Source organism: Cyprinus carpio, chromosome A8 (genome assembly GCF_018340385.1).
Source record: "Cyprinus carpio isolate SPL01 chromosome A8, ASM1834038v1, whole genome shotgun sequence".
NCBI lineage: Eukaryota > Metazoa > Chordata > Actinopteri > Cypriniformes > Cyprinidae > Cyprinus > Cyprinus carpio.
In genome coordinates, this window is record NC_056579.1 from 14852215 (window position 1) to 14869908 (window position 17694).

Below are 17694 nucleotides of genomic sequence, written 5' to 3' on the forward strand. Positions count from 1 at the left end.
TCTGCTGAAATGACAGACATCTTAAGTAACGAAGTGGGAAGTCAACCTTTCTGTTCGTGGGCCGTGTGCTTCCCGTGGAGCTTTGTGAAGTATTGGAGATGTTTCCAGCTGCTGTCATGCGACTGCCAGGTAGATTTAAACCCTGGTGGAAACCAAAAATGTGGGAAAAATAAGAAAAAATGCCAAGTGTGTGTATATGTGCATGTAAAAAGACTGTGCACCCTTCCGAATACTTTTTAAAATTTGAATTTTAAAGAATTGAGTTTATATTGTTAACTAAACCTATTAACTATTATTATTTTCATTAATTAAAAAAAATCAGTTATTTCTCTTCCTATCATTCTATTTTAACAGTCTGTGGCCAATTCAAATTTGAATTCAAACTCATGAATTTTGTCCAGCCCACGTATAACGTTGCATTTGTGTGTATGTACCTTTCCTAGAATGTTAGTGACCTCTGTGTCATCTGGGCTCTGCGGTGCTGGTATATCAGGGTTGCTGCTGGAACGAATCCGTGACTGGAGCAGCATGAAGCCGACCGTGGTAGCTGTGGCGCGAGTCAGAGTGCTGTATCGGCTCTCTGGGTGAGCCATCAGACCTCCTGTGCCTGGTGAACACAAGTAAGCCTCGGCTCAGTGACAGACAACAACAGAGTAAGTCCCAAAGCCACTAAAAACTAAAAGCAACTACATCATTGGTGGTCTGGATGATGTCACAGCCCTACTGTACCTGTGGTGTGGATTTCATGTTGAGTGTCTGGCAAGCGGAACACAAAGTACAGGTATGTTGCTAGGAGACAGTTTCTGCCCTGATGGTCCTTTGCCAGCTCCTGACTGTTGTGAAGGCTGTTGACGACTGACACCACTGACTCGAATGCAATCTGGGCCAGATTTGCTGCACAAAACAAGATTAAAACTCTGTAAACCCAGCTGACAATCCTGAACATGTATACTTGCCTATGCAGTATGCAAAAATCAGTACATCAAATCAGTATGATGTGCGAATGTACTTGTATGCTAAAAACATAACATTTTGTCTTTCCAGTGAGTGTAAAGCTAAAGCTCTTCCTGTATGAAACGCACCAGTCTGTCCAGCAATGACCATGGGCTGCATGATGAGACGGAAGAGCTTGTCGAGGACCTGATGGAGGAAAAGCACCAGCGGCTCCAAGCCGGAGGATGACAGCGAGATGATGCTGAGCTTCAGCTCGTGCTCAAACATGTTTTCAGAAATTTTCTCATCTCCCACTCGGATAGGGAACATGGTCTTGCCCTCCAGGGCGTGACACAGAGTAAAGAAACGCTCCAAGTGACTGTCCTGGGATTGAAAGAATTGTTAACAGCCATTTCATTTAATGAATATACAGAAATATACGTTCCATTACATAACAATGCATAATATTATTAAAAATGAATAAAATCATAAAAATAAAATCATCCTTCATAAAGATGTAGAACATTCTGTGACAATAAAACCTTTATATTTTTAATGTTGACTGAGTTAGGCCATGTCAAAAATTTTAATCATAGTGGAATTAATGGTTGCAATCAAACTATTTTACTCAAGTTAAATCGTACAATACTTCAAATCCTGCTAATAAGACCAGCTTTGACCAGACTCAATCTGGTTTTTGCTGGTCTAGTGCTGGTTTAGCTGACGGTCGACCACCATGGTCTTTCACGTGAGACACTGATTGACCATAAAGGTCGAGTTATTTAACCTAGGTAAGAAGCGATGCTGGAAACATCAGCACACCAGCATTCAGAACACAACATATGCTGGTCTTTCCAGCTGGGAAGTAAGATCTGAGAGTGTTTGGCACCTGTGTTTGGACTGAGGACACAGCTTGTAGTTCAAGGTTGAACAGTCCCTTATGATTCTCCATCCACTTAGCAGGAGGTACCTGAGCTGGCAGTTTCTGAAGGCACATAAAAGACCCAAATTTACAGAATATACACTATATTCAAACAAATGAACACACAAAGCCACAGAAGAATCACTGAATCAGTGCCCAAATGAGACATAAATGAAAGGTTCCAAAATTATATGATTGGTATCCAAAAAAGGCAGATGTGAAATGGTTGACTGTACCTCGGGGGAATGCAGGGAATAGTTCACAGGAAGTTTGTCCAGAATGATTGGCAGACACTGCTGCCCAGTCTGCAGCCTGTCATTGTTCAGCATGGGTAACCACTGCAGGGAAGGAAGTGAAGTCATGACACTTACACTTATGTCTCTGCTGGTTTGTGAAGAATCATTGAAACACTCTCTAGCATATGTAAGATTTTTAATGTTTTAGTTTCTCTTATGTTCACTAAGGATGCATTTATTTAATCAAAAATACAGTAACACACACACACACACACACACACACACACACACACACACACATACACAATCTATTCAGTCACTCACTGAATATCCAATGAGACTCTCCACACTTCCAGTCTGGTTCTGTTTCTGCTGGCAGCTGATATGGTAAAAGGTGAGCAGTAAGTGGTGTTTCTCTGTTAAACGGGCTGGAAGACAAATCTTTATCTCGTCATAGAAATCAGGAGACCTGTGTAGGAGATGGAAACAGATCTCTCAAACCACCCTTACATTTGCTTAATATATAATTAAAAAACCATTGTAAGAGATCATGATTACCTGTTGTGGTATGTGACTGGAGTGTAGACCTCTCGAAGAAACTCAGGTCCGCTTGATTTTCCAAAGATTACCTTTTGGGACAGTGCAGAGGAGAAGGTGATTGAGGTCAACATTTGTATAAGGGCACAAATACATAAAATATACATTTTTGAATCGGCTCTATACATTTTTAAATCTATATAGTATTGTTACACAAACAAATAATTTGGGATTTAATGGTCTGTCATTTAAAGTGTAAGTTTTATATATTTCATATGTCATTTATTCACAATGAACTTGGAATCAAACAATAAAAGATTAATAATAATAATAATAATTATTATTATTATTATTAATTTCACATTATTTTATTATATCAAATAGTTATATCATATTTTCTTTAAAGCTTTGTAAACATTGCACAGGGGTAGAATAACAATAATTGAATAAAAAAATTTGTTTACAACATTTGTATATGTTTAAAACATGACCACTTTAGTCAACTAGCTAACCTGATTTCTATTATATTATGTTATAAAACAATATTTAATATTATTATTGTTGTTGTTTTTGTTTTTGATGATGTTGTTGTGAATATTAGAATCTAAATGTAAGGGTAATATATTTTTGACATGTATAAATAAATCTGAATATGCTTTTGCACTCACAGGCATGGCGCAGCTAGGGTCCTCACCACTCATGAACTGGATTTTAACCGTAATGTTTCTGGCTGAAGTCAAACGGTTAGTAAGATTCAACCTCAGAGGATACACATACAGCAGGTTCCTGTAACATGATAAACATAAAGAAATGAAACTCTAAAGTTATTTGCAGAGAAAATAATTATTCAATTTGAAATCCACAATTGGGTGTAAAAACGTTAACTGACCACTAGATGGCGCAGGCGCCTTCCAGTTCAACACTGATAACAAGGAAGAAACTGGGAATATGGGAAGTTGCTTGTGTTTTTCCTGGCCTATTTCCATATATATTCCCAATAATCTATAAACACACCCTCCCATACCTCTTATCACAGGATGTTTTCTAGGTGAGGCAAGTTTCTTATTTTAGGTTTGATTTGTAAGACCTGATTGCTTGTTTTTCTCATGAGACCTGGCAACATTGTCTTGCACACAGTTTTTCAAACTATTTGTGTTCACAGTAAATGAGTGACTAATATCAACCACAGTTCTGCCCTCCAAACTCTGACAAACCTTATTACTCAGAACTAAGATTTTTTTCAAGGTTACTGATTAATCACTGCATCCCATTTCTGCTAGATCTCAGCCTGACAATTCATCTGTGTGTGTGCGCGTGTGTGTGTGTGTGAGTGTGTGTGTGCGAGTGTGTGAGAGAGAGAGAGAGAGAGAGAGAGAGAGAGAGAGAGACAGAGAGAGGGGCATTACCGGTATATATTGTGAGGCACATAGACTTCACTGGAAGGAAACTCCAGCACTTCTTTAACCGGCCGTGGATTTTTCTCAGACACAGGCTTCACTGGAATCAGTTCGGGGGACAGACACCCAGGAACCGTCTCTGGCACTGGAGACACTTCCAGTTTCAGATAACCTTTCAAAAAACACATACACATAATGGTGCAAGATGACTTACATGCCAAAGTTTATATAAATAAGATTTTTGTTCACCAGGCCACCACTGTTCACTCTTACACATAAAAGTTTTTCTGTGGAAAACTGGACTGTAAGAAGGCACAGTTAGAACATTTCCTCACCAGGTATGATCTTAACACGTCGCTGACCGGACGACCTCTTGATGTCCGCCAGGAACTTGAACAGGTCCTCGTCACTCAGACGCTCTCCTTCCTGCCAGCACACACAATAAACGGTCAGCTCAACACAAAGCATTTCAAAAATTACATTTTTTCAAATCAAATAGGGAAGATTTTATGAAGAACAGAAGAAAAATTCTTCAGTTTAGAGGAAGAGTGTTGTAAGAATGCAGTGTGATATTAGCTAGAGCTAGCTGAAGAATGCAGTCACCATCTGGAGAATGTGAAGAACGAAATAATGCACTCAAGGTGACAAACTATAATTCAAATAATTTTCACAATGCTAATTCAATGAGGTTGGATTTTTTTCAAGCACAGTAAAGCACTGTTCTGAAATACACAACTGGTAAAAAATCATTCAGCTCATTTAGTTTCTTGAGACACGTTACTGGTCTTATTGTGAACAAATCATCAAATATATTGAAATAGAAACATTTTTAAGTTGTAATAATATTTCACAATATTATCGTTTTTACCCCAAACCTTTGAATGGTAGTGCACATAAACAAAAGTTCAAGTCCCATCTACATTTTCTTGTTGAATATTCTATTGGCTATAAATCCTGCAAGCAATACCTGCTTAATGATTGTGCACATGGGGACAGCCGGTTTGAAGCCAGACAGGATATAGTTGTCCTCCATCATACTGAATCTGTCAGAGTTCCGTCTGGGCAATCCCTTCTTTTCCATAGTACCCTTGCCTGTGCCAAAATCAAAATAGTACACAATTATGGATTTAATCTTTTTTTTTTTTTGCTGAGTGATGCATTATATTAACAGACCAGTGGTGTTCATCTATTCAGTATCTCACCATTGATACTGTCCGTGTCACTTGTGTCTCGTTCCAGTGTGGAGTTGATGGCACTCATAATGTTGACCGTGGCAAAGGCGAATGGCATCCTGTAGCGGCCCAGCCTTTGACAAAACCCCTCCGCCTGGTTCTTCAGCTTCTCCAGCTTCTCTCTGTTCTAATGGACACAGAAAAAAAGAGAGAAGTTCATAAAAAGAAAGTGGTTTTATTCATTACAATATTTCCCATAATTAACTCATATGTGCTTGTTTGAATTCAAAACAATGCTTCTACTCTTCTGTGAAAGCTTTCCACTAGACACTGGCACATAGATGGAGGGTTTGAAGGGGCTCTTGCCCACCAGACTCAGTTAATGATATCTTTTTTGGCTGTACTTGGTATATAGGTGTATTGTCAGAACCCTTGCATAAATCTGATAAGCTAGTAGAGGGTGTCAACATACTTTTGGCCATGTTGTGTACATAAACAATGAGAGAGAAAGAGAAGTGCTCGGCTGTTACCTTAGCAGCATCACTCTCCTTCAGTACCATGTATGGTTCAGCACAATCCCCGATCTCTCCCTGCTGGAGAACCTTCTCGATCTACACACGTACAACACAAACACACTATTACTAACACTATTGTTACACAACATTCATTTGAAATTCAGCAAGCATGCATTAAATTCATCAAAAGTGACAGTAAAGACATAATGCTACAAAAAAGGTTTTTATTGCAAACAAATGGGAACTTTCTATTCTATTCTATCTCTAAAAAATAAAGTATTAAATAGACAAAGGTTGCACATAAACAAATTGAATGAAATTTACTCAAACTACACTGAAAATAAAGAAAATGTGTATTATTAATTGACAAATGCCTATAGATTAATTGGCCTGACCTACACATCGGTTTATCACTTTATAATAAATATATTCAAAACCAACAAAACAATATGAAGAAGTTATATCAAGATACTAAAGTTACGCATTTTGATCATTTTTAGGCATACAGTGGCCATTACTCAACACTACCTTAATGACCAGATAGATATCTGGAGAGGGGTAGGAGATGGAGAAGATTGCAGATCTGGCCAAAGTGGAGGCATCAGTGTGGGGAGTGTGGGCCCGCAGGAAACCCTTCATCTGATCTGTGTTGATGTCAAAGTGGAAGTTCTCTGAAATCTGAAGGAAAAACAAAATACCATGATTAGCATGGATAGCATGAAACATCCAGCCTGCTAAGGTTTTTTTTTACCGTATCGCAAAAAAAAAAAAACACAAGGGAAATTGCGGTGCATACAGAACAATACTACTTCCTCAAATTTCAGGCAGAGTGAACCAATCAGAATGGAAAGACACCTCACAAAAAGCAACAGTATTACAGTTTCCCACTAAATGAACTTACTCGGGAATTTCAGAAATCCTAAATTATGTTTTTCTTTCTTAACACTGGGAAATGGGTAATTCCTCCCATTCAAAACACTCTATGTTCACCAAGCCATGAAAACAACAACAACAAAAAAACATGCTGCATAAAGTCCCTGTTTAGCATGATGTCTTTTGCATTAACCTTCTTCAGTAAAAGCTAAAGCTAAAGAGGATTAATGTAATACTTCAGGATATTCCTCCCAAATATATCTGCTGTCAGTCCATTTAATATGGAAATATGCACAGCTTGCATTGTAACTGGCTGATTTCGTAAGATCCATGGCTGTCAGTCCAAGTTCTTAAATTTGTGGTAAAAACAAGCTGTGTGTATTTGAGAGGTTCATGCTCACTGCTTTTATAGACATTTGTCTTAACTGAATTTTGCGACCAATTGCTACTTCTTTAGAATTAAATTATTGTTTTAGATGTCTACACACACAAATTAAACATAGAAGATGTTGATTTAACGTCTGACAAAACAATGTTTATAGCTGTGGATAAAGAAAAGGTCTCTTATTAGTCTCTCCAGCTCTGTTCAGACTGAAGTGCAGGAATGTGGGAGGACTAACAGGAAGAACACTGACAGGAAGAATTTTTATTAATTATGTCTCCCAATCTTAAGCAAATGGGATTAGGCAAAAGGGTCAAATATATATAAAAAAATACCACATATTTGAGATTTTTTTCATTTCTTTTATGATGAGCATCAGAAACTGACCTTCTTCTTCTCTTTCAGGTCATAGAGGGCCATGGTTGCAAAGAGGGGCTCAATTTCAATGTCAAATCTGTAGAAGGAAAAACATTTTCTCAAAACCAAATATAACCGTAATAAAACCAAACAAAATTTTCAGGATGCATATGCTACGGAGACCATTTCAACCTCAAAGTTTAAAATGAAACAGGTAATTTAAAATAAGAAATAAAATCATATATCAGACCAACCATTTAGAGAAAATAACCAATAATAGTGGATGGTAAAGAAGTATTACTTGATGGCCTGGCATCGCACTAGTATCCTCTGCCCAAAGTGCTCCTTGGGACAGTCTGGAATGGGCCGAATTGCTACTGCATCGTCCTGTACAGTCAAAGGCAGATTGAAGATGATATTTAACTTCTAACAGAATCCTTGTGTTCACAAAAATGAATCGCTCAAGAATATTCTAAAGAAAATAAGGAAAGGCTGGCACCTCATCAGTAGGTGGGTAAAGGCCAAAGAGCTCGCCGTAGCGGTTGCTACTTCTGGCTTCCAGGTTGAAACGGTCCAGCTCCTCCGGGCTGCTGAAGCGCAAGAGGTTCTCCACACGACGGTCCGGCTGCAGGGCCCGTAAGTTGAAGTCTGAGCTTGTGAGGGTGGTCCTAGTTGTATCATCACATAGTTCTGCCAGGGACGGTGACTTTTCCTGAGGGATAGGAGAGAACATATTACATTACATAATGCATACATAGGACATTTAGATATAATGGTTTTTCAAACTGGAGCCTTAGGACCCCCAGGAGCCCAAAAGTGGGTGAAAGAGGCTGAGTCCAACCAAAAGTTTATAAATAATTTAGTAATTCATTATTAAAAATAAAATAAAATTATAAAATAAGTAATGTAAATTTAGAATTAAAATTTTAAAAATTTATTTAATTTATAAAATAAGTAATGTAATCAAAATTGAAAACACATTTAGCACCTTTTAAAAGGTTTATAATTTTATTTATAAAAGAAAAGAATATGTATCTATAAAGAAAGGAATATATTATACATATATACATATACATATACACATATATATATATATACATATACATATACATACATATATACATATATATACACATACACATATACACATATATATACACATACACATACATACATATATACACATATATACATATATACACATATACATATATATATATATACATATATATATATATACACATATATATACATATACATATACATATATACATATACACATACAACATATACATATATACACATATATATATATATATATACACATATACATACATACATACATACATATATATATACACATATATAGATACATATATATGTATATGTATATATATATGTATACATATATACATACATATACATACATACATATATAAGAAAAGAAAATGTTACATTTATAGTGAATTATACAAATAAGGACTGTTCACATTTACCACATTAAAATTAGTGAAAAGAAAAGAAAGCATCACTTTTTAATACTCTTTTTCTCTTATGATATTTGGATATATAAAGTAAATGGGTAATTTATGAAGGAAATTCATTGTATGTGAAGTTAAAAAGTAAGCAATACTTATAAGTATTAAAAAGTTTTAAAAACCATTGTTTCACAAAATAAACAGGCTTTGTAAAAGATTGTTTCCTTATTTGCCTATTGAGAGCATATATAAAAGCTATAAGTGATTGTTTAGGTTAAATTCACTCATTCACTTTCATTAGCTGACTCTTCAGTTCTTTGTCAAAAGTAAAATGAAAAACAAAAGCAGCACATGGAATGAACCATTTTCCAAGTTTTCTTTTGTGAATACGGTCAGAACTGGCAAAGCCTCCTTAACTTCATTCGCTGCTCTAATTCACATGTAGTTATGTGGCAGAGGAGCAAATTAAATTAAGGAAGCATATACAATTCAAAGGGCACAAGATTGGAAAATAGTACATTTCATATGCTTTGTTTTTTTCATTTTACTTTGTCTTTTGTGAATGCCGACTAAACTGGCAATGCCTCTCTCCTCTGCCACATAACTACATGTGAACTAGAGCAGAGGAGCTCTGTATAGTTCTGAGACTAATGCCTTTTTCCAGGAAGACCATAAGCCTTTGGGAAAGATGAATTCTCAAAGAGATTTCTGTTAATCGCCAAATATAAGAACCATATGCACCAGCTCTGATAGTAGGCATCATGCTGGATTCCTATGATACATTGCGTCTAGCCTGTGGGATAGACTTTCCCATACCATTTGTATTCTTAATCTACTTGTTTAAAGACACACATCACAGAACAGAGCTGGCTAGCGGGACATTCAGTACTCCTCTGAATTGCTAATAACCCCTGCAGTGAATGCAGGGGCCCTTTAAAGGATCCAAAACTAAGAGAGGATCTTGCAGACTCTCAATCTAAACTCATGAAAAACACATGAAAGAAATCTTTGTGGTTTGGATAGTTCAATCTTGGCAAAGCTGCACTGGGACGGAAGTAGTCAGGACAGAATGAATATTCATGCCTCATTATGTACCTGGACCCTGATAAACAGGGGTGGGATGGAGCCAAGATGGTAGTCATGGGGACAAAAAATACCTAGGAGAAAGATTATGCTTATATTCCTCCTTGTTTTCTTCTGTTTAATAAGAGGAAATTAGTTTTGTATGTTTTATGGCAGGGAATGAGCACACATAATGGGATGTGTGGTGACACACTTCAGAGGCTTTAATATAATAATAATAATTACAAATAAAAAAGAAGAATATAGGTATCCATGGGGTTCCTTGAGTGACACCAATAACAATGTGAACAAAAATCCCAATTAGCTGCTTTGTTGTTGTAAAACGACATCTATATATAAGAGGAAAGGTTTTATAAACTGTGCTTACTGCTTGCTCTTGTTTGTCAGGCTGAACGTCAGACTCAAACGTCTGTCTCTGTAATAATCTGATAGCTTCCGTCCTCTCAGAATACGCAATCCATCCATAACCCTGAGTTCTGTAAATGAGAAGCAAACACGACAGTATCATTTCATCTCTTTGTCTGATGTTATTTCTTTGAATAATGACTTCTGAATATTTAAACGGAATATTTCAAATTCAGCCCTGAGGAGGGACAAGAAATTAAGTCTGGGAATTGACCTTCTGCTGACCACCAGCCAGGGCTGCGTGTAACTCTGAACACAATCCCTCACATGGGGGTCCAGCTCCACTCTGGAGACACACAAACACACACATTAGTATAACAACACTCAAAGCTTTACAGACACACATTCCGATCACAAAGATTAGTTTCTTTTTATGTATATAATACTTAGAATCATTATATTACAAATTAATAAAATAAAAGTATTTATTTTATTTATAAAATGATAATAATTAGAGAAGAAATAAATCAAATAAACCAATTAAACTAAATATCATCATTACTATTGACACCAATACTATATAAATAAACACCATTCTTACTGCCATTATATTTTTGCTTCTAAAAATTTGGAAATAAAATTTCATCTCAGTTGTGACTGTGTTTTTGCATTTCTCACTTGAGAATGAAAATTAATAATTTATGCAAACAATACAAACTAACTTGGGAAAACTCGTTTCTGTTGAATGGACATAAGTATACAGGTTAAGGAAGCTAAATGAAAGATATTGAGTACAAATACAGATATTCGTCTAGAAAACCTTCTCAACCCCAACAGGGAGCATCCACTACCTACCCTTCCTCAGGGACAGAGGGGCGGAGGGTCCTGCATTCCCTCTCCACCAGCTCCACCCCCAGGTCATCATCAGGAAACTCCCCCAGCTCCTGCATGAGCTCGGCATCTCCACTGCGCAGCTGTGACATCAGGAACTCATCCAGGTCCACCGGCTCGACTGCTTCGTACGCCTGAGGCTAGAAAGAAAACAGGACATACAAGAAAATAAGAATTACAATCAGAAAATGAGCTCTTTGATGGTATGGACATATCAGGAATTATGCAAAAACCCTTGATTACACTCTTAAAAATAAAGGTTTCAAAAGAGTGTTTTGCAGCGATGCCATAGAAGATGAACAATTTTTGGTTACCCAAAGAACCTATCAGTGAACAGTTCTTAAAATAACCATTTTTCTTAGTGTGAAGAACATTTTATTATCTAAAGAATCTTTTTCTACTAAAAAGAACTTTTTGTGGAATGGAAAGGTTCCATGGATGTGCCAGTAAAGGACCTTTTTTCAGACATAATCCATACTATCATAATAATATAAAACAAAAGTAGGAGAATGAGAAAGTATGAGAAGCATCAAAAATAGCCTCTATAAAAATGCTAAATAAAAGCCTATAAAAAATGATATAAAAAAAAGAGAAGAAAATGTAAAACTCAGCAAAAAGAGGCCAGAAACGGTCATAAAAGATTAAATCTACACTGAATGAATCACTACTGTATTTTTTTTTTCTCGACACTAAAGCATTCAATCCAATTCAATAGTTGTTGTCTATCAAATAAGACATGCATTTAATCTCCCTCTATACCAAAATGAAATTCCTAAAATAAACACACACACACACACACAACTAGAATGATCTATGACCTCCATAAAACAATGAAACAAAGGAGGAGGCTGGTAGGAAGCAATAAATCATTTTATAGCTGATGACATGTTCAGAACGTAGCAGTAAAAAAATGCATTGCCTACAGCTGAATTCCTCTTTTAGTAAAGTTAGACTGGAGAGTGTATTGTCATGACTTGAGGCAGACAGCTGCAGACCTGCTGAAGATAATCAACATAACTGCTGCAGTGCTTCTGGAGCTTCTGACCTCGTGAGATGTTTCACAGAGATGGATTAATCAGAAGACCACTGGACATAAAAATTAAACCATCAAACTAATGCTAGCCTGTGGACAGAGACCGAAGTATGTCAAATAAAGGATTTAATCAAGTGTAACTTTATGATAACCCTAGCAGCTGGTTATATAACATCTCTCAAACATTGTTTTCACAGGTCTAGTAAAGGCTAATCTCTTGCAAAGTGTCATGCCACAACATTATCAGTTATCTGAAACATGCCCCTATAACACAAGGCCATAGAACAATTCTGATAAACCACTTTCAAAACGAAATATCATATTAACACTCCTTTAAAAGCATGTAAAGGGGTAGATGTTGAATCCCATCACAGGAGACATTAATAAACAATCAATTTAGAGAAGTTTGTTGTGTCATTTCATCAATGAATCTTAAGAAAAAAGCTGTACTGTACAAGTTATCTAAATTCATCTGATCTCCATGGAGCCCATTTCTGCCTCAGAGTAAAAAATAAACAGTGATTGTGAGAATAGATAAAATAAACTTTATACTTTTTATGAGATACAAGAGATACAGTTGCTATAAAACATAAACAATTGCAAAATACCGAGGACCTTGAAGTACAGTAGAAGGTCACAACTGTGAGATCTAAAGTTTCAAAAGTTACAATTATGAGAAATAAATTATGTTGCAATTGCAAGATACAAAGTTGCATTTGGATGAAATAAATTTGCAACTGTTGAGAAATAGTAATTTTCAATTGGAAGAAATAAGGTTGCAAAAGTAAAAGTTGCAAATGAGAAATAGATCGTGTTGGTAACAGTCACAACTGCGAGGTATAAAGCTGCATTACCTTAAAATAAAAATTGCGAGAAACAGTCACAATAGTGGAAAATAAAATCACAATTATGAGAAATTAAGTTGCAAAAGTGATAAAGTTGTTACAATGTGAAATAAAGTCACAATACTGAGATATAAAGTCACAAGTGCGCAAAATAAAGACCCAGTTGTGAAAAATTAAGTCACAATAGTTAGATATGAATTTTATTAGCTTTTATTTATTTATTTATTACTCTAAGGTCGGAAAGGGCTTCCATAGATTTCTTTATTGCAAATGCTTGCTTACATCTCTGCGGTCTACCTCAGGCAGTATAGGGAACAAAGCTTGGGCATACTAATTGTGAAAAACCTTTAGATTGAAATATAGCAACTGTTCCCCCTTTTTGCCATGTGGTTTGTGTACATCAGCAGCAGCTGACAAGGGAGGTGCAGAGGGTCATTTTTGATGAACACACCGATATAGTCTATGGGTGAAGGTGTTATTTCTGTTGAACCAATTGGAAATTCAAAAAAAAAAAAAAAAAAAAAAAAAACTCGGACTATTTCTTATAATTGCATCATTTAATACTCAGGTTTAAATGTAAGTTTCTCTTCCTGAGGCCTAATTTTGCTTTTCAGAATATGGAAGCAACCACAAAACAGTTCTTGGTCTATACACAAGACCATCAAGCTTAATATAACCAGCCATGACGGTGTGTGTTGCGCAAATTTAGCTTAGAGTTTCAATTCTGCATCTACCAATTGAATGCAACCAACATACAGTAGACCGAACAAGTGCATCTGAAAAGGATAAGAGAAAACACTCACCTAATGCTTCTTGCGAACAAATTAGGAGGCAACTGACAAGATGGCGTTGCCCGGAAATAAAAACGACTGGTTTCAGCACAACTCTTCCTTAATAGGTTTGAGTCGCATGAAGCTGTCTATCTTTTGAGGCTTCCAAAAGCAGGATGTGACATCACAACCACTTCCCTTGCTAGCTATGACGAAATAGCAGGGGCACATATGCACTCATATATCAAGTCAGAAACGTAAGGATAAGTCAAGTCAATGAAGTGAGAGTTACTGTGGACCATTATTGTATGTTTACAGTGGTTAAGAGCTTTAAAATCTGCTAAATACTGACAGATAATTGTGCCATGCTATTGGTTAAAAATATAACTGTTCTACAATAAGCAAGCAATGAACACTAAATGTATGGGTTTATCATGCTGTAAGATACATGTGTATAAATCAGGATGCTATAATGTGTAAACAACTGAATTTATCAAATATTAAAGTATTATAACGTTAACATTTTCCTTTCGCTGTAGTCTTTCTATGTGAAAATGGGAAAACATCGTAGGGAAGATTATGAAGTCATTCTATGAAGTCATCAGCTTCTAAAATCCACCGATATTATAGATGAGTGTGTTTGTGTGTGTGTGTGTAAGATGGCAGGCACCAGCTGCAGTGGTCTGGTAGCCTGCACTCCGACCCATTTTCAGCAAAGAGGAAGCACACGCAAGTTAGAGATTAAGCACACGTATATTCATGTGTGACTTCCCATTAATTTCTCATTTCTTCTTAAAACGAATAAAATAAAACTTAATTTAATATATTTATTAGAAAATAATTCTAATATTTATATTTATACAAAATCTTTTGACTGCTCGATGCCATGATTGACCAGTCAGAGAGCAGTATTCCAGAGAGAAGGAGAAAAAATATAAACAGACATACATCCATGTATAATGTACAAATGACCTGCTTGTACTTTCAGAATTAGTTTGAAGCTACTCAGCTGGATTCTATTTTTTATGTATCAGTAAAAGTGCATCACTCACTATGTTGAGGCAGAAAGAGCCCGAGGCGCTGTTACTGTGCCGGTGGTGAGGCAAGGACCCATAGCTGATCCCACTGAAGTGTTTCCGGATCTCTGCCGAGGAGTGTCTGAGATGAGAGAGAGGGAGACCAGGATGAAGAGGGTGAGGAAGAAAACAGAAAATGAGGTGCAACACAGAATTATTTTTCAGCGGGAGGTTTTGTACAGGCACCAGGTTCTTGTTTAGACACTCATCTCAGTGTGTGTATGTGTGTGTGTGTGTGTGTGTGTGTGTGTGTGTGTGTGTGTGTGTGATCCAGTTACACACACTGAATGAACCTCTCATCAATTACCCCATTCATTACGCGTCATTAAACACACAGTCCCCCTCATTAACCTGAAGTGAAGTGCCTTGCTTAAGGACATAACAGTAATAAAACAGGAAATCTTGGTAACTGTGTAGTTCATGGTCCTCTCCACGTAGATATGATGAATAGTCACACAAGCCCAATGAATCGCCCAATTTTTGGCCATTCCGAGATGCCGATGATTCTGTCTGCTTGAACAATTTACAGAAGTGTTCCTATAGCTCCAGATTTTCCTAATAGAGCTGTCAATAAATAATTGCTGCAGTTTCTGCTCTCTATTGAGGCAGTTATAACGTTTCAACCCCAGAGTACAGATTTACATTGCATTCAAGCTATTTTTGTTAATTTTTTTTCACAAAATCCCGTAGGATCAAACCCGTTAACTTAGTGTTACTAGAATGTTACGCTGTTTGAGCGAATAACATTGAAAAAAAATTAATTGTAAAATATCACCATTATGAAAGTCACAATTATTCAAATGTTTCAACTGAAAAAATAAAAAAGACATTTTTGAGATATAAAGTTGCAATTGTGTAGTACAAAAGCAAAAAAAGGTTAAAATTATGAGTCCCAATTCAAATTACGAGATAATGAAATTATTATTTCAAATTATGAAATTGCAAGAAATAAAGTTGTAGTTGAGATATAAAGTCGGATTTCTGAGAAAACAGTTTCAATTATGAGATGACCATCACATATCAAGGCCAAAGTACAGGTGCATCTCAATAAATTAGAATGTGGTGAGTTTGTTGTGAGTGCAAGAGTTTCACAATTTGAGTTGAATTACTGAAATAAATGAACTTTTCCATGACATTCTAACTTATTGAGATGCATTTTTTTGGTCATGAGGAAACAAGCTTATTAATCTAAAAATACAGAAAGTTTTGTGCGAGGGGTAGGTTTAGGGATAGAAAGTATAGTTGCACAGTAATAAAAACCATTACACTTATGAAATATCCCCATAAAACATGGAAAACACGTGTGTGTGTGTTAAATGTAAAAACAAAAAGCTTAATTTCACTGTATAGGTGTACATCCCAACTTGCTCTCTAGTTATCAGTATCACCTTAAAATATCCATATCAATCCCACAGCATTTGCATTATCAGCCCTGTTCCTTAAGTATCCAGGCTACTATCATCCCAAAGCTTCCCATGATTCTTTTTGTTACAGTATACTTAAGTTCATTTGTACATTCTTATCAATGATATGAAAGAATTCACTGTACACTTCTGGCAGGAAAATGAGTACAACAACAACAAACCCTTCTGTAACATGCAGTAATCAGCTTTTGAAACACATGCTGTGAAATTCCCAAATAAAGCACAAAATTATTTAGACACTTTGATTACATGATCCCCGAACACTGGATAGGGTGCTGATGAGAGTATGTGTGTGTGTGTGTGTGTGTGTGTGTGTACAGTGGTGCAGCCATGCTTCCTAACCAGTCAAGGCAAAGCAGAAAAAAACAGGCAGACAGTGTCCCACATTTCTCCATCCCACTGCAGCATCACTGATTGAATGAAAATTCAGTGTAAAAATGACACAGCATGAGATTTACCTTGAATTCACAGAATATGCTCCAGGTTTGCCTAGAAATTTTTTAAACACCTTACACTCCAACAAAGTTACCACTTACAATGCCCACAATGCACAATGCTATTCTCTGAACTTCCACTGACATTAGCAGAAGGATTCACCTCAGCGGAGAGATATTGAGTCTGGCAGCCAGCCCTCCAGCCAGTGATGCAACAGAGTGCTATTGTGCACCCGCTTATCAAAAAGCTAAAAAATGGGTCACCATTTATAACACTGTGCTGTTTCTTCTCAAACTCATTTACACAGATTGTCTGTTGTAGGATAATGGGGTTTCTGTATTCATTTGCACTTTATATTCAATATGTCACATTTGTATCACATGAATAAATTGCATTTTAAAATAGAAAAAAAATAGAAAAAAGTTATTTTAAATTGAAATAATATTTCACTATATTACAGTCTCCATTTCAGAAATATTTTTTAAAAATTAAATCTTATAGACCCCATGCTTTTGCATTGAAGTGTATTTCCAAGATGGTTATGAACATAGAAATCACATAAAAATGCGACATTCCAAAATGAATCGTAACACCAACTGTTAAATCCAAAATGTTGTAGCTGCTGTTCTTGTTTTTCAGGACTTTGTTTGGTAACTTGTGCCAAAACATCAACTCGAAAAGCTAGAAACTAGAGGAGATTTTGTTGGAATATTAAATGGCTTTTTATCCGTCACTGCTTTCCAGGAATGTACCCACAAAATCAGCTAAAGACTTCATTAACTACTTTAAAAGTCAAGTCTGGGGCAGGAGAGCATGCAAATTCTCTAAACCTCAGAGCAAAGACAAACAAGAGTGAATTATAGCATGCAGCCTGCAGACAGATCACAGAATACCGCAGAGAGAGAGTATTTAGCACATGCAACATGTTCACGATTTGTTCATAGTTCACGTCATTACAGACCAAATGTCAAACATTATGCAAGATGAAAA

The 17694-nt window shown here is 36.3% G+C and overlaps 1 protein-coding gene across 4 annotated transcripts in view; it reads right to left on the reverse strand.

Moving 5' to 3' along the window:
- Window positions 1-17694, reverse strand: part of LOC109099436 (dedicator of cytokinesis protein 8) — a 38443-nt gene that overhangs the window by 16161 nt on the left and 4588 nt on the right. For 2 of the 4 annotated variants that reach the window (XM_042762432.1, XM_042762431.1), the window contains exons 2-23: window positions 14822-14927; window positions 11086-11261; window positions 10505-10576; window positions 10253-10361; window positions 7824-8036; window positions 7626-7711; window positions 7355-7421; window positions 6241-6390; window positions 5728-5808; window positions 5228-5384; window positions 4993-5117; window positions 4361-4451; window positions 4035-4197; window positions 3297-3414; window positions 2650-2720; window positions 2416-2560; window positions 2092-2193; window positions 1823-1918; window positions 1083-1317; window positions 730-894; window positions 435-607; window positions 47-142 (exon numbers count right to left, since the gene is read on the reverse strand). In XM_042762432.1, coding sequence (XP_042618366.1) covers window positions 47-142; window positions 435-607; window positions 730-894; window positions 1083-1317; window positions 1823-1918; window positions 2092-2193; window positions 2416-2560; window positions 2650-2720; window positions 3297-3414; window positions 4035-4197; window positions 4361-4451; window positions 4993-5117; window positions 5228-5384; window positions 5728-5808; window positions 6241-6390; window positions 7355-7421; window positions 7626-7711; window positions 7824-8036; window positions 10253-10361; window positions 10505-10576; window positions 11086-11261; window positions 14822-14927 — 2797 coding nt within the window. Of the gene's footprint in view, window positions 1-46; window positions 143-434; window positions 608-729; window positions 895-1082; window positions 1318-1822; window positions 1919-2091; window positions 2194-2415; window positions 2561-2649; window positions 2721-3296; window positions 3415-4034; window positions 4198-4360; window positions 4452-4992; window positions 5118-5227; window positions 5385-5727; window positions 5809-6240; window positions 6391-7354; window positions 7422-7625; window positions 7712-7823; window positions 8037-10252; window positions 10362-10504; window positions 10577-11085; window positions 11262-13802; window positions 13930-14821; window positions 14928-17694 lie in introns of those variants that run through there. The other 2 variants (XM_042762434.1, XM_042762433.1) reach the window with 2 other exon arrangements.